The sequence below is a fragment of the Halichoeres trimaculatus genome, unplaced genomic scaffold (genome assembly GCF_033239565.1).
Source record: "Halichoeres trimaculatus isolate MK-OKI-2021-1 unplaced genomic scaffold, fHalTri1.1 fHalTri1_scaffold_12, whole genome shotgun sequence".
Classification (NCBI taxonomy): domain Eukaryota; kingdom Metazoa; phylum Chordata; class Actinopteri; order Labriformes; family Labridae; genus Halichoeres; species Halichoeres trimaculatus.
Genome location: NW_027437190.1, coordinates 29,624,691 through 29,642,604, shown reverse-complemented (window position 1 = coordinate 29,642,604; position 17,914 = coordinate 29,624,691). Strand labels below are relative to the sequence as shown.

Genomic DNA, 17,914 nt, shown 5'->3' with positions numbered 1-17,914 from the left:
AAGGCAATGTCTGGTGGAGCTTGTCAATCAAAATCCTGCTTGTAAACTACTGTGGGTGAGAGCAATGCGCTCTTTGGATGAGAGTTCAGCGTGGATATGAGGAGAAGATGTGAGATGACAGAGACATAGCGAGACGCTGCAAGTCAGAAAAGTTCAGGCAGCTCACACTCAAATTGGGGATGTGTCGCCATAGTTCAGAGAGAAAGAGCGGCACGATCGTGAGAAAAGACGACAAAGATTATGGAGAGGATCAAAGGATGGACATGATCAAAAAAAGGTATGTTTTTTGGATCAAAAACAGGAAGAGAGACATGAAAGAAGAGAGGTAGCTTTGGTGTTTACATGGTCATAGAAAACAGTATGCGCTAAAAATGGCCGGCAGCCAATAAGTTAATCATGTTAATTTTCATAATGCATTTGCGGTGTCATTAGCTAATTTAATCAACGTGTTAAAGTGACAGCCCTGATATAGATAAATAAATTATTGAATGAATCAACACGGTCAAATATACCAAAATGTGTCCTTCCTTTTCAGTCTTGGTGAAAGTTGTTCCCATGTGGCTTTGTGGTTTGGTTCAGCCATATGTAGATCTTGAGTTCCCTTTTTTTTTAAAAAAAAATATTAGTGGTGCAAAGGGGCACACAGCAGCTCCTTGGCATTATAGAAGGTGGTTTGTTTTACCCCTCGGGGCTAACGGATGTGACGTTCGGTGGGTATTCCTCTTTATGCCAAAACTGAACTTTAGGTCACATTTGTAGCCATTTTTATTTCTATTATTTTCAGCCACACTTTGGAATTTTCTAAAAAGCCCCATAACTTTAGCACGATACTGTGCAAAGGGATAACAAATGGTATTTGATCGTTTGAAATTGTTTATTTCAAACATGTAAAAGAAAAACAAAAAGAACCCACAAACGACAGAAAGTCAAAACACAGAAAACTTTTACAGTTTTGCAAAACTGTTTAATCAGTGATTTAACTTTTATTTACATATCCAAAAATGAAAAAGTAACACTCATTTTATCCTAACCCTTCTCCACTACAATTACAAAGAAACAATCCATGATGAACTGTAGGAACGATAAGTTTATCAAGAAAAACTTCAGTTAAGGGACAAATCTAACACTGAAACATTTCTGTGCAGAGTTTTAACGACGTTACATCTCTCGACAGAACTCTTGTTGAATTCCCCTTCTCTCAGAATGTAGAAACAGCTGAATATGAGCAGCAGCTCTCCATGTGCTTCTCCTTTACTTTATAATGTTATGACAGGCTTTTCAAGTACAAGTAACTGCTGGCTATCACATATCAACATCTGCCTCTGTGTGCCTATAAATCCCTGTATATTTAGGTCATTTCCTGAAGTCGAATCAGATATTGCTCTCTGTCTGACCAGAATGTAGGGAAGTTTGTTTTGAGGAGAAACAAAACCAGAAATTACGGGTTGTTTGGCATCGTTTCCTGCGTAAAAGTTGCATCCCTTGTGCCTACAAAACCATCTCTCTCACATCTGTCTTTTAGCCGTGGTGTTAGTACAGAAACCACTCTGTGTGTGAGGTGGAAGTTATCACTTACAGCTAAGTGTTAGATCAACAAAGACGAATACATATATGCGCTTACAAAGTCCTGCACGGCTTTAATTCACTCTTTGCTTTTGTGATTTGTACGTTCGCTCTTACAGAAAGCACCCTGAGATTTTCTTTGTGTCTGATACAACACAAGTCCAAATCGGCTGTGTCCTTATCGACAGTGTATTTTGAAGCCATTCCCCAGAGAAGAAGTAATCATAATTAGCTCATTAAAGCAGGCTTAAGCGAGGGGCAGAGTGAAAGAGTGGCAAAGTAGATTAGCTGAAATTTGCATGTGTTGACACTGACGGAGGAAGGAAACGTCTACTGTCTGCTATCTATTTATGGGGAGTGATCTATTTTCAAGGGCACGCTTGGAGCCATATGCTGCTTTTAACAGCCTGTTGTTTGAGGTTATTACACTGTCAGGAAATCTGTGTCTCACATTATTGCTTTATGTCTGAATCAGAGCGAACAGTTCGACAGTAATGCAGCAGCCTTGAGTGAAAACAAACCACACACACGTTTTTAGCACATCTGCCAGCAGCAGAGAAGGCTTGGCTTTAAACACGCCCCTGGTAATTACATGAAATCAGAGGGATTGTTCATTGTCCCGGTCTTTGTGATCTGGACATTGTCCCGGTCTCCTCCTGGCTCGGGTCCAGCTCAGGGTCTTTCCACAAACAGCAGAGAGGGGGAGGGGGAGACCTCAATATGGAAATGGCATTAATTACTGGGCCTATACAACAGATGTGACCTTCCTCCTGCTCAGCATAAATACTCATCTCATGAAACAAACTGGATCAAATGTGGGATCAGTTTGCTCGGTTATTTTCAGTTTCTGTCAGGTTGACTGTCACACTGAAACCTCTGTCATTTGTGTTTGTACTGTTAATGGATTTCACTGTTCAGGGACACAACTGCTGGTCAAAACTGTGTTAATGGTGGATATCAAACAGCCAGTGAGTTTATAATGAAACACCTCAGAATAACAAGAAGAGAAAAGGACCATAGAAAGTACAGAAACACTATATGACTGTAAAACAGCTGTGATGTCCTCATGGTTTGGTTTCTGAGGGTTTTAAAGTCAAACCATGGTGATCACCACATTACAAGCGCTGACTCAACCAACTTTTGGTTGAAACAGAGGTGGAGCTGAGATAACCTCAGGCCAGTGGTCTGCAACCCTTACTTTCCAAAGAGCCATTTTGCCTCAGTTCACCTGGATAAAAGTCATTCAGGAGCCGCAAAATCTACTTTATCTTCACATTAAGACAAAAAAAGTGTATAATCAGGTGAATAAATATAACAATGAGAAGTTTTTGTGTATATAAATTTGCACGTAATTTCTTAGTTTTTTATTTTTAATAAATTTGCAAATTTAGGAAGAAAAAAAAGAAATTTGTAGAGTCATAGATTTTATAAATTTGCAAAATGTATGAAATTTCAATAAGTTGGAAATAAAAAACAAAATAAAAAAAAAACCTAAATAATGCAATTTCAAAATTTTGCTTGATTTCCAAAACTTGTAAAAACTTTCTAAAATTGCAAAAAAAAAAAAAAAAAGGGATTTAAAAAAAAATAAATTGCTAAATATTCAAAAAAATGTGGAACTCTTTTTCTTAATTTGCAAAAATGTCAAAAAAAAAATGAAATAAAAAAAGATTCAAAAAACTGCAAAAAAAAATCACAAAAAATTAAAAACTTTATTTTAAGAGGTGATGCATTTTTAGTACCAAAAATCATATTATGTTTATACTTAGTGTTTGTGTCCTTAACATTGATACCCTTTGCAAGAAAAATATTAAAAAAAAAACTTTATTTGATGATATTTTTAAAGCTACAAGGAGCCACTGCAAAGGATTTAAAGAGCTGCATAAGGCTCCAGAGCCACAGGTTGCTGACCCCTGCCTTAGGCCAACCACAAGAAACCACAAGAAAATTTTGAATAAGGTTGTAAAAAAACGTGCACCTTACATTAGTTTCCTTTATCCACACTTGGGGTTGCTGCTTGTATCGGACTAACCAGACTCATGTTGACGTGGTGTTTACCTGGATGTTTTTTTTTTGTATCAGACTTAATATGCAGCAGCTCTGTTCTGCAATTTTTTTTTCAAGTCAGAGGGTTTTGTAGTTTTTCCACCTAAAAAGGCCAAAATAGTCAAACTTACATCAGAAATTATAGATGATGTTTTATATTTGATCTTTAATTTTTTTAATTTCTCAATCTTGAACATTAGCATCAAAGGCCCGTATGCATGTCCAGCCATTAGCAGGGAAAATGGACCATTTGTAACAAAAGCAAAAAAAAAAAAAAAAAAAATTAGTGCTATGCATAAGCCAGGTTAATAGTCCAAAAGAGTGTTACATTTAATGATGGTATACTTAGGGATGGGTACCTTTCACATTTGAAATGATATGGTATCGATACCCGGTGCCTGGCAAGTGGTATCAGTACTCAACGTTACCCATTTTCGATAGTTTTTTGTGTTTTTGTGGTAAAAAGTATACATTTGTTTAATAGTAAAATCTCACATTTCTTCAATTTAACATATCTATTCCTCAATATATGACCTTGCAATGATGTGTTCATGCCCAGCATGGAAAATCGCCTACTCTTACAGCCCCTCTCAGTCACAAGGATGCATTTAGGTGCCTAGACATTGGTACCTTTCAATTTTGCATGAATCGGTACCCAGTACTTTTGACAGAATTCAGTCGGTACCTATAAAAGTACCTAATTTGGCACCCATCCCTAGGTATACTCCACCATTACAGGCGCTAACGGTAGGATTACAGCACCTGTTCGGCTGTTTAAAGTCAGACATTGTGCAATGTGTTACTGTTTAAGACAAAATATGCAAAGACAGTTGACAATCCTTTGGAAAGGTGGAGATATGTAGCCATACAGCAAATTTAGATTAGGAGACACAACATTTTTTCACCCCACAGGCGAGATAAGGCAGGTCAAGTCTTAAACCGGTGAGGCTCACTGCCATCAGTTTTACAAGTTTTATTGGCTCTTCAGTTTTCTGTGTCAAGCTTCTTCTAGGATGTGTGAGGTGAAATGTTGGAGGTCATTAACTGCTTGTAGAGTGATACATGGAGTTACTGATCACTGATTTTATTATTGAGGTTTTCTACTGTGCGCTCAGAAACACCACATGCATATACTCTGTTTAAGATCGCCAAACTTTCTCTTTCTCTTTGTTTACCTGATGGACTCACTGATAACAGCTGTTCGTCCATTTCTCTCGCTAAAAAATGTTTATCTTGATCTTTTCTCAGTCACACTGTTACCGCTTGCCAGGTTTATTGCTGTTTATGAGTGGTAGACATGCCCAGTTCGGATTTATTTGATGGGATTTTCCAGGAGGTTCCCCTTAATTATGACGTAATTGCCACCTGCGTCTCTTTCATGGTGTAGTTAACTGGCCGATCATTTGCAGTTGTGCATGCAGCCAAACGGGCCGTTTCATGAGAGTACGTTAGGGCTAATGATCCTGTTTATTTAATGGCTAAATATGCATTCAGGCCCTAGCAAACTATATTTGTAAAGATTTCTCAAGCTGAATTCATAAAACTTTGAAAAAACATCTTAGTGACATCACTCATTGGTTTCTAAAGAGGTGTTATGAAGCCCGACTACAGTTGCCATTTTGGAAATGCTATCTTTGCTTATCTCGAAACAGAAAAAGAGGTTGAAGGAGATAACTTTTAACCACCTGACAAATGTTACAACTAAGCCAGGTCCCAAATCATGTTAAATATGCTCAACTCTATGCTTAAAAATCACAAAAATGGCCCTGTACGCTATTAAAGAAATGTGTAAAAGGCACCAAAACTGTCATTTTTGTCTGCCTCATGTGGACACGCTAGGAACTGCAGCTTTTTAGCACTCTCATGTGGCTTTATTTCCCAACACTCTAAGCCTCCACTAGCTGAAACCTGGCACTGGTTTTGGTCCGAGCCCCTGGAGGGAACTGCTCCTCAAAAAACTTAATGGCCTCTCAAGTGAGCACATTAGCAGTTGTAACAACATTCATTTGTCCACAGATCAATGTTGAATCATTAAATGTAAATTATTCTTTAAAGCTTCGGGTAGATGAAGTCTTTTCCTGCACTCTCACTAACAGGCTTTAACAGGTGTTCTGGTATGTGCCTTGATAACTCAACTCCCACTCGCAGGTAATCTAATCTTCTTATCAAAAATTAGGAAGATAATCTAAATCCTTCTAAAACAGCCTTGAACTAAAAACCCTGAAACCTCCACGGCTTCAGCGTTTCCCAAATCTCCATCATTAACTTGTCAGTAGCGAGCGTTTACCGCCTGAGCTGCTCCGACCCCCAAATCTCTTTCAGCCCCACTGGCACTTTGATCACCGGGCTGTCGACTCCAACGCGCAGCGCTGATTAACATATTAACACGTCTTTTGTTTCAATCTTTCAGCGCCGGCCCCAAAGGAGACAATATCTACGAGTGGAGGTCGACCATCCTGGGACCACCGGGCTCTGTGTACGAGGGAGGAGTCTTCTTCTTGGACATTGCCTTCACACCGGACTATCCCTTTAAACCCCCTAAAGTGAGCAGAAACAAAGCAGAATTTCCTTTATTTTTCACCACACTTCATAACCACTGGTTTTCTTCCCACACACACACACACACGGTCACTGTGTCTGTTTCAGTTTTGTGCAAAACAATTCCAAGATACAGCGTTACATTAGCATTCAGTCAGGTCTGTGTCCACCTGGTGATTTACCTCATCCCTCCACTCTCTTCTTTACTTCCTGAGAAAAATATCTGCCTCTTTAGCTGCTTAATGCACCGCTGTGTTCGCCAGCTGGTCACTATTTTTGTCTGCTGCTGTTTCTGTGCTGGGCAGCCAGCGTACACTCAGGCTTATCAGAGCTTTCTCACAGACAACAGCTGCCTGCTGTGGAGGAGAGCGAACCTGATGACAGCACTGAAAATGAACCGAAACGCTTTAATCAAGGCCAGAAATTCAAAATGATGAGCTAAAAGAAGACCACTAAGCAGAATGATGTATGTTTACATTTTATTTCACTTTATTTACACTCAAACAAATCACAAAAAAAGACCAGGACTGCCTGAGATAGTGAGGGAAGACTGTCTTGGATCCCACCAGGGGCTCGTACCATAGCGTAGCGTTCTCCAGACAGAATACAGAAACAGTGTTGCAGCAGTGAATGCATAATTTGTACACATTATTTATGATCCACTAGTAATTTAAGACAAACAAAACAAGACAGATCAGCACAGCTGTTGACAGCAAGACATCTCTAAATACCCGTCAGCTGCAGACGTATGATGACTCACAGTTGCATACAAACACAACAAAACCCTGTTTTGGAGTACACACAGGAATACAACCGCCTCAGCTCAAACACTCAGAGGAAAGTGACTGAAGCTTTTCATGTGGCGGAAAAGTTGAAGAAAAAAGATACAGACGATGCTTTAAGAAGAACAATGTGGTGTTTATTATAGGTGTTGAATTTATGTAGGCTTTTGTAGGCAGTCCAGATGAAAAACTGGAATTAATTTCAGAGCTGTAAAACTGCTTTGTATGGATTAAAAATGTCAAAGAAGAAATCCTGAATTTGGATCCTTTTAAGGTTATATTCAGCTCAGACTGGAAAGGCAGAGAATGAGGGGGGCTACAGAAACAGGAAGTGTGGGAAAATCTTGGATAGAAGTCACCTTTTTTTTCCTAAGTTATATTTTTGGGCATTTTTGTCTTAACTGGATAGGACAGCTGAAGAGAGACAGGAAATGTGGGAAATATAGAGTGGAGGAAGAAAATGATGCAGGAAATCCTCAAGGCACAGAATTAAAGCAGTGACCGCTGCAACGAGGAACATTGTCTGTGTGTGTATGGGTTGTATGCTAACGGAGCCCCTTGCCTCCGTTTTTGAGGAAACTTTTAATGACAGGAAAATTTACACTGAGTTGCTGCATGAAGACTTCCATTGTATTCAGCGATGTACAGTTTTCATGCAGACGTGTAGCTCTTTTGCATAGCATCAGTGAGCATGCATAGATGATGTATGGTAAGCAGGTGGTTACCAGGGATGGGAATCAAAAACCAGTTCCTGTTGAGATTCGATAAGAAATGTTTCAATCCATCGATATCGTTAGCCTCTGTGTTTAACAATTCCCTTGTCAATTCTTTACATTGTGCCCGGTCGACTAGTCTGCTGCAGCTATCTTAGCTTAGCAGTTAGATAACGTTTCCCAAGAAAACTCTGATTCAGGATTTTCAGCTTGAAGTTTAACTGAAGAACTGACTTCATAAAGAAATGTAAATTACTCTCTCTCAGGAGATTCATAGTCAGTACATTCGAAATGGTATAAATCACCTTATTTACCAAAATAACAAAATAGTGCAAACTTGACGCTAACGTATATGGGAAACTGCATTGATATGCTAGCAGTTAGCATACATCAGTATAACTTCAGCTTCAGAATAGAATTTCAACTTTCAGCACAGAAACAATTCAACATCAACTCTTTGTAAAAAATACTAAGAATTTCAAATGTCGAAAGCTAACAGGCAACTGAAAGGCTCATGGCTGACGGAAAGCTTCCAAACAACTTAAACCATTGCTATAACCACTGTGAGACACTAGATGGCCTACTTGAATTATTAATATATTACAACACAGTACATCAACGTCACATTGTGTGCAATTTTTACCTGTTTCTGTATAATTATTCCCAGAAATATCCAGACTCAGGGACCAATTACATTTTATTTACTTACAGTATAAACTCAGTTAAATGTTGTTGACACAGAAAACCTGTAAAGCTACTTTTTGTACCAAGAAAATTCACAACAGGAATTGACAAGAGAATCGATAAAGAATCAGATCGATAAGCAGAATCAATAAGGGCATTGGTATTGACAAAATCTTATCAATTCCCATCTCTAGTGGTCACACAATAAGAATCCCTGCTGGGTGGGCATGTAACCACCTGTTACCTGGCTACCAACTAAATATATGAACAAGTTGTCACAAATATTACTGGGTAAGGATCTTACAAGCTCTGCTGTTGTTGCCTGGGTTACAGGACACTATTTTGCTCCACTTTTCTCTGTCAGAGCTGGTAGCTCATCAATCTGCTGTCACATCTGTATCCAGCAGCAGTCATTTTTTTCTAACTTGCATTACAGTTTTACCACAATGTTCACCAGTTTATAAGCTAACAAAAGCTAACGTACTACCAAAGTGTTAACAGGCAGAGGTGGAAATGTGACAGACTTCTTTCTGCAACTTATTTTAGAATGGTGGAGTGAATACTTGTGTGTTACTTTTGAATTAAATATTTTTGATAAAAGGCAGGAGGAAACAGAAAAGTCTTCAGCCTTGCTTAAAAAGAACTGAGAGTTTCAGAAAAACAGAGCATACAAAGTGGATTTGACTTCTGCATGCTAGTTTGTGGGCAGCTGTGGCTCAGTGGTAGAGAAGTCGTCTCTCGATCGGAAGGTCGAGTCTAGCTCCTGCAGTCACATGCCAAAGTGTCCTTGGGCAAGACACTGAACCCCAAATTTCTCCCACTGTTGGTCAGTGTTGTGTGGATGGGTGTGAATTTATTAGATAAAACTGATGGTTTCCAATAAGAAATCCTCTACCATCAGTCTGTGAATGTGGTGTGTATGGGTGAATGAGACTAGCAGTGTAAAGCGCTTTGAGTGGCTACAAGTACTGGTTCATTTACCATTTACCATTCACTCTTGACAATGAACACAAACCTGTGTTTTGGTTCTAAACCATTCATGAAGCAGCAACTTTACTATAATCCTATAAAAAGACATGCAATGGGAAGTAAGGGAATTATAGTTCATTTATTTATGTAAAAATGCATTTGGCCTTGTGTTTAATGTTTAATGACTCATGATGGTATTTAGTAGGGGTGTAACAGTACACAAAAATCTTGGTTTGGTATGTACCTTGGTTTTAGGGTCATGGTTTGGTACATTTTCGGTACAGTATGGAACAACGCAAAACCATTTGCTTGTTTAGCATGTTTATGAAACCAAAAACTCACCATTAAGCAGCGAGGGGGGAGGCTCTTCAAGCTCCGGTTGGTCGTTAGCAGCAGCCATGATGCACAATTCAGACACAAGCTCCTGTGGCTACGGAAGCTCTTTGATATTCATCTTCTGATTGGCTCACCGTGAGACGTCACGTCCACATGATATGCACATGATTGCAAAGCACGAATCACAGACCACTTTTCTCATGAATATTAAAACACCTTCCCTGCTCAGCCAATCATAGACGAGTACTCACGTGAATATTAAAGAGCTGAATACAGCACTGTACCGAACCGAACGGCCTTATGGAGCGGTTCGGCTCAGATACATGTACCGTTACACCCCTTTTATTTAGACTGATGCTGTGACTATTGTGAAGATTCTTGACTCTTTGCATTACTTTCACTTTTATCTCAAAATAATTTACCAGGGATGCAAGATATTGGATTTTTTTGTCTATATCCAATATGCCGATATTTAACACTTCATTTAGTCAACACCGATATTTTTTCTGTGCACATAATTATAGAGATGATCAACTATCTTCTATATTAGCTGTAGCATATTGTATTATTGTGGATACTCTTATCACATTTGTTATGTAATATTAATTTCTTATGCAATATAAAATATAATATAATAAAATGGTTCATTTATTTATGACAATTGCATTGAACAAAAAATTCCAAAAGATAAATCCTACCTGAAAGCTTGATGATGCTATTCCTTAAAAAAATCATAACATTACCCACAACTAGGGAAAACATGGTCAATTTCATAATTGACAGTCAATAAACATAACCTCTGTTCACGGAACAAATGAGGAGTGCAACTGTACAGCAATTAAACCCAAATTGAATAAAACAGTTTCCTATGGTTAAAGGTACATGTACCTTACAGACTGCTGCTTCAATTCAAGTTTTACTTAAAACAGGAGCCAAATATAGAGCTACTCAATCTGAACTGTGCAAACAAAATCACAAAAAGTACAAAAAAATATTGCATCTTCAGCCCATTATTTTACCAGTTTATTATATCGGCAGAAGTTGGTGTGTTAGCATGTATCCAATTTTTTATTTATATGCCAATATCAGCCGTTATATCATCATACCATAAAATGACAATATTAAATTGTAAACATTACAGTTAGAGCGTGTGAATTCATAATAGTAATTTATGGTATGGCTTTGTTGGTCATTGCACATATTTCAGAGCTGCGTAGAATATTAAGAGTTAAATGTTGTTGAACTCTGATATTTCTCAGTGCAGCAGTGTGTAGTATCACTGTGGTTTCTCCTTGAAGTGAAGAATCAGTTCTGCAGCTTTTCAGCTTCATTTGCACTTTTCTACTCTTCTGCTTCTGAAGAATCGTTGAGTTTTGACCCCTCCATTTACAACCGTGTCTGAAGAATCCTCTCGCCTTATCATGTGTTGTCTGCAGAGGACTCTGAGGACGCTGAGTGGATTTAATCATTGAACACACAGAGCGTCAGAGCCGATCTCCCTTTAGTTTGCAGTGCACCCCATTACCCTTTCACTTGGCCTTCATTTTCTCTCCCTCTTCTCTCTCTGTTATGCACTCCCCTCCCTGCGCTCGCACTCCCTCTTCTCTCCGTCTTCCTCCTTCTTTGTGCCGTGTAACCACCAGCTCTGTGTTTGACAGCAGACTCAAACAAATCCACAGGCCCCGGCCGAGCGCTCTGTAGCCAGAGGGGCTTGAGTGTTTCCGCCCCCCTCCAATACCTCCCTACCCCTCTGTCACACTGTGATCTGCAGCCAAACCCCCTGCACACACACACACACACACAAGCACACACACCAAACCCGTCGGCCTGTAGCTGCCACAAACTCCCCCTCTCTGCAGAAACGCTCCAGTGCAGCTCAGACCTCAGGCTTTAGATTGTTGGACCTAGAACCTGACTCGATACTGAGAATCTGGAGGTGAAACAAGAGCCGACATGTTCGCCAGGTGGACGTGTTGCACTCCCCGATCTCTGCTGGGTTATTTATAACGTCCTGCCCTGTGTGAATTTTGGGAATGCCAAGGCTCATTAGAGGTTTCCTCTGAGGGGTCGGGGTCAGGAGGGCCAGATGTTGCTGATTGGTCCTGACAATGACACCAGTGTTCGCCCTGCTGCTCCAGACAGATGTCAAGCTCACATCCAAGCTGAGACGGAGCACAGTTCAGGAGTGAGGAGTTTCAGATAGCTACACTGATATTCATGCGGTATTATAACTGCTTCATCAATAAACCAAAGCAGGAGGAGAAATCCAAAAAGTCTCTGAGGAGCAGTTTCTGTCGAGTTTACTCCACTTTAAAAACAGCGTCATTTTCACCATGATACTTCTGCAAACGCCGTGCCCCGGGGAAATTCATTAACACTCGTTTCCTGGAGTCCAATAATCCAAGTGTCAACAAAACTGTTATCATTCACAGAGCTGCTTTGTTTCTACACCACACTGCCCTCTGTTGGCCACTCTGACTCACTCAGATATGATGAGAACATGCAGGACGGGCTCTTTCACTGAGAGCTATAAACAAAATAACAAATAATAAATGTTTCCCCGCCTGCTATAACAAGGTGTACTTTTAGATATACTGTGTATTTTCCAGCAGTGGTGACAAATGCTGTTAAACGTCCCTCAGAGGAGCCGTAAAGAGAGGCCATTACCCTGCTGCTGATTCTGATACATCAGAGTTAATGTGAATAAAAGAGAAAGAGGAGGTGAAAGGCCCACAGCAGCTTTTAACTGTCCTCCATGTCTCAGCTATTAGCACTCCCAGATATAAAAAGCTCCTAAACCTGGCAGAGCGCTCCGAAAATCATCTTTACTGTAAGATTTAAAACTCATCTCTTCACATCTGTTCTTTTTTTACCTGCTGTGCTGCGATGGAGGTTTTTACAGATCACCTGTTGCCCTCTCTACACACTCTGTGCTGTGTGTGTGTAGATCAGTGATCCTGTCTGTGGATCATTAATTAAAACCAACACTAATAATTAAGGAGCTTTCTTTCTTCCTTTCTATTTTTCTTTCTTTCTTCCTTTCTTTCTTTCTTTCTTTCTTTCTTTCTTTCTTTCTTTCTTTCTTTCTTTCTTTCTTTCTTTCTTTCTTCCTTTCTTTCTCTCTTTCATTTGTGATGTTCTTTTTGTCCTTTTTGTTTCTGTTTGTATTACAATTTTGTTCTTTCTTTCTCTTTCTCTTTCTTTCCATTCCCTTTGTTACTTTCTTTGTCTTTTTTTTTCTTTCTTTCTTTCTTTCTGTCTTTCTTTTTTCTTTCTTTTTTAACATTTCATTTGTGACATTCTCTCTTTGTCTTTTTCTTTTTTAATGTTTCATATTTCTTTCTCTTTTTGTCTTTTTTGTTTTTGTTTGTATTAAAAATGTATCCTTTCTTTCCTTCTTTTTTTTCTTTCTTACTAAACATTTCCTTTGTTACTTTCTTTGTCATTTTTCTTTTTGTTCATATAAGAATTTTCTTTCTTTTCTGTTTCTTTTTTCTTTCTTTCTTTTCTGTTTCTTTATGCGTTTATTTCTGTCTTTTCCTTTCCTTCTTTCTTTTGAGAGTTTTCTTATTATTTCTTTTATTTTAATCTGTCCTTCACATTTGCTTTACTTATTTTCTCATCGTTTCTTTGTGTTTCTCCTGTTCTTTGTTTTTCTTTTCTACTTTCTTCAACTTTCCTGTTTCTGTACATCTCATTTTCTTTTCTTCATTGATTTGTCTTTCTTTACATTTTTTTCTCTTTTCTTATAAACTTTTTGCTTCATTTGGAGATTAAACAAGAGTTTTGTTTTTTCCCTCCTTTCATTTTTTTTCCTTTAAACCTGTTTTTCTTAATCTTTTCCTTCTTTTGCTCTTCTATTCCTTTCTTTCCTCATCTTTCTTTCTTTTTCTCATTCATTACTTATTTGTCATTCTTTAGTGCTTGTGTCTCTTTCTTTCTTTTTTCTTTCTTTTTTCCTTTGTTTTTTCCTTTCTTTTTTCTTTCTTTTTTCCTTTGTTTTTTCCTTTCTTTTTTCTTTCTTTTTTCCTTTCGTGTCTTCTTTCTTTCTTTCTTTCTGTCTTTCTTTCTTTCTTTCTTTCTTTCTTTCTTTCTTTCTGTCTTTCTTTCTTTCTTTCTTTCTTTCTTTCTTTCTTTCTTTCTTTCTTTCTTTCTTTCTTTCCTTGCCAGATAGTTTTTGAGTTATATTAAACTGTTGTTTTTTCTTAAATGTGTTGCACTGAAGTATGCTTCTATTTCACTCAGACTGCAATTGTTGATCCTCTTATCTCATTCTGTCAGTGACTCATCACAACAACGTTATTATCCAACTGATCAGGCTTCAAATCTTCATCCTTGGTATTAAAGGTCTCTCAGGCAATTGTTGATGAAATATAAAGGAGTTGTTTCGTAGAATGAAATTGCTCATTAAATCAAAGCAAATACATTGTTGTCCATTTATAAGGAGATTTAGAAATATCAATCAGTGATAAATCAATCTCTTCTTCCTTCACATTATGTCTCAGTTTGTTGATCCTGATGTTTGGTTGATGGTAGACGTCACTTTTCAGGCTTATTGTATCGACTGTTCTTCCCATGGTTTTACTTTTACAGCCAGACTCTAAACTGTCACGTTTGTGTGTCTGCAGGTAACTTTTCGTACGAGGATCTATCACTGCAACATCAACAGTCAGGGCGTGATCTGTTTGGACATCCTGAAGGACAACTGGAGCCCTGCCCTCACCATCTCCAAGGTGCTGCTGTCCATCTGCTCCCTGCTCACAGACTGTAACCCAGGTAAGATCCACACCTGAATACACCACTGTAACTCTTCTTATGCTCCACTTCTGATGAGACTTCATCGTACAGTAAAGAGGCCGGGTGTCCTGACGAGCTCTTTCTAACCTCCACATTGACTCAGAGTTTCTGCTCTTTCTCTGCTTTAACTGTTTATTTTCACTGGAGGAGAAGTTTCAGGTTGTCACACAGTCGACGTGAACTTTTCCAGACTATTTATGGTGGATTAAGTAAGCCATGACCGATTCAAACCTCCATTGTTTCCCAAGGCCGTCCAGCACTGACAGATCTTTGGCTCAGTCTGAAGCCAGAAGCTGTAAATAATAAAACCACATTTTCACAGCAGAGAGAATCAGACGGTGGAGCTCCCAGGAGGGATGCTTTGTGGAAAACTGAAGACAGTGAAAAATAAAACAAGACTTAGGAGCTTTAAAGAGAAGGGTGAGGTTAAAAAGGGGGAAAGCAGGTCAGTGGTCCACATAAAGACATGCTAACACCACAGTGTGCTGTCTGATAACAGCAGCAACTGTGAGTTAAAGATGATGGACGAGGGTTTAACTAATTTTGTCCCACCACCAACAATTGTTTCCAAAATGTATCACTGTCCTTTTCTACGTACAATAAAAAATCTCAGCATTACTAATGCAACTTCCACTAATATGCTTGTAGACAACATGGAAAAGATTTTTGTTTATAAAAAATAGTTTCTGAGTGGTTCCTGTCACGTGACATCATCTGCTTCTGGGAAAGACATGGTGGATGCAAATTGTCCTGGAAAGAGACAGTATTCATTAATTTCTTGCGATTTTCCCCCCAAACATATTTATCATTTTTTAATCATTCAAGTCTCTAGAGTAACCCACCCCCACAAATTATTTTAATTATATTTCTTTAGGTATTTAATTTAAATTAATTGATTTAATTTTATTATTTAAGTTTATTTTGATTTTTTTCAATATTTAACTTTTCTTTATTAGTATTATACTTATTATTATTTCTGTATAATTATTAGGTGACCTAGTGACAAGCTGTGTGACCACCGGCAACAATTGATGCCAGTCATAAAAATAAATAAAATTAAACAAATAAACATTTTCTTTGTAACTTTGTCCTTTGTCTTTTATTCTTTCTCCCCTTTTTTCTTTCTTTCTTTTTAAACATTTCATTTGTGATGTTCTCTCTTTCTTTTTTTTCTTTTTGTTTGTATTAAGGTTTTATTCTTTCTTTTTCTTTTTTAACGTTTCATTTGTTATTTTCCATTTTTGTCTTTTTTTGTTCTTATTTAATTTTTTGTCTTTCTTTCTGTCTCTCTTTCTTTTGTTCCATATATGTCCTTTGTTACTTTCTTTGTCATTTTTTCTTTTTGTTTGTATTAGAATTTTTTTTCCTTCTTTCTTTCTTCCTGTCTTTCTTTTTTCTTTCTTATTTTTCTGTTACTTTTTCCTTATGCATTTCTTTCTTCTTTTCCTTTCCTTTTTTCTTTTAAATGTTTTCTCTTCATATAATTATTTTTTTTAGTTTAAATCTCTCCTTCACATTTTGCTTTACTTATTTTTAATTGTCTCTTTGTGTTTCTCCTTCTTTTCTTTGTCTTTCTTTTCTACTTTCTTCAACTGTCCTGTTTTTGTCCACCTTTTTTTTTAATTTTGATTTCAATTCTCATTATTTTCAATTGTTTTTTTTTGTCATTTTTTTCATTTATTTAATTTGTTTTAATATATTTATTTAATTTTTTAAAATTCATTATGACTTTTTTTTTATTAATATTAGTATTATAACTATTACTACTTCTGTATAATTATTAGGTGACCCAGTGACAAGCTGTGTGACCACCGGCAACAATTGATGCCAGTCATAAAAATGATATTTTCCTTAAAACAAAGTACAAAATGGAACAAAATAAATACAGGACATGATCCAGAGGGACTCAACTGATAAAACTTAATGCCTTACAACTCTGAAAAAATGTGGCCCTAAACAGGTTAATGGAGAGTCTCTGTCCCCTGTATGTGTTCATTAGGTTTTGAATGTGATGTGATTTGTTGATTTATGATTTCCATCCGTCTTTTTTTCAGCTGACCCTCTGGTGGGAAGCATCGCCACACAGTACCTGACCAACAGAACAGAGCATGACAGAATAGCCAAACAATGGACGAAGAGATACGCCACATAGATCCCCCTCCCGTCCTCTACCTTCCTCCCCTCTCACTGTACCTCTCTACCTCTCACTCCCACCCTGATTAGTCTGTCAAAGCACACTCACTAAGTGCAACGGTAAACCCGCCCTCCTATCACCCTTCTCCTCCTCTTCCTCCTCCTCCCAACATTTTATCTACCTTTTCTGTGTAAAAAAAAAGAAAAAAGAAACATGAAAAAAAAATGTCCTTTGTTCCTCGTTGACTTGAAAGCTTCTTTTTTATACAAAGAGTAGATTGGGATTTTTATTTTCCAATATCTGAATGTTGGAAGTATTGTATTGGAGAAAAAAACACAGAATATTATAATTATCATACGCATCGTCCTCTGGCTCTACAGTATGTATTCTCATTTTCTTAGCAGCACCTGGAACAAACATGCAGAGTATATGCTTTTATTTTGCTCTCTGTTGTTTTTTTTATTCGGTATTTGTCATGGATATGTTATCTGCATGGAACAGAACGGTTTGCGTCAATGGATCCTTCATGCTTTTTAACTTCCTCTGATTTTGTTTGTACTGTATGTATTTTTTCAAAGGCTTTTGAGGCAGACCACAAAAGTATAGGTCTGCCTGTGAAAGAGGCAGGACTTGTATATTTACTGGCTACCCGCCACCTCTGCAATTGCAGAGTGGTTTGTTGTGCACTTGTATTACTGAAGCACCCAATAAAACACACTGTGGTCGGCTTGTGAGAAAAAAAAACGCTCGGCTCTGTCTGGGATTTTTTGTGTTTGACTGCAGCCTCACAAACACCCACAACATCCACAAATATTTACATGTGTTCAGTGAATCCTCCATTAACTCTGGGCCTCAGCTCTCGCCTGCCTCTGTCACACACACGCACACACACACATGATTATAAAGCTTTACAGTCTGACATTTCAGCTCGTATAAAGTAAAGTTCTTCTCATGTATCTGCTTTAGTTTGCTGTATCTCATTATGACTCCTGTTGTAACTTGAAGCTTTTATTGCCTCTTAAAGGAAGTATAGTATCTGAAACTCATGAATAGATTTCTCTGACTAACTGAAAGAAAGAAGTGATGCTATGTTGGCAACAATCCTCCTTTATTATATCATTAGTTTGGCAGATTTAAGATAAAATAATTATTATTTCTTTTGACAGTCTCATCTCTTCTTAGCTTTACCTTACGACATATTTTACAATCCCTAAAAAAATACACAAGAACAGCAGCTGTCAATCATCGTTAAATGTGACATAAACCCTCGTTTTTAACCTCCAATAACTAATGAAAACAAAACTTTTAAGAAAAAAAAAAGACCCAAATACAAGTCAGCCCAATAATATCCT

General features: G+C 37.8%; 1 protein-coding gene across 1 annotated transcript in view; it reads left to right on the top strand.

Moving 5' to 3' along the window:
- Window positions 1–16,903, top strand: part of LOC141800331 (ubiquitin-conjugating enzyme E2 E2) — a 54,547-nt gene extending 37,644 nt beyond the window's left edge. The window contains exons 4-6 of the mRNA XM_074682775.1: window positions 6,020–6,152; window positions 14,260–14,407; window positions 16,483–16,903. Coding sequence (XP_074538876.1) covers window positions 6,020–6,152; window positions 14,260–14,407; window positions 16,483–16,580 — 379 coding nt within the window. The 3' untranslated portion in view covers window positions 16,581–16,903. The remainder of the gene's footprint in view (window positions 1–6,019; window positions 6,153–14,259; window positions 14,408–16,482) is intronic.
- The last annotated feature ends 1,011 nt before the right edge of the window (window positions 16,904–17,914 follow it).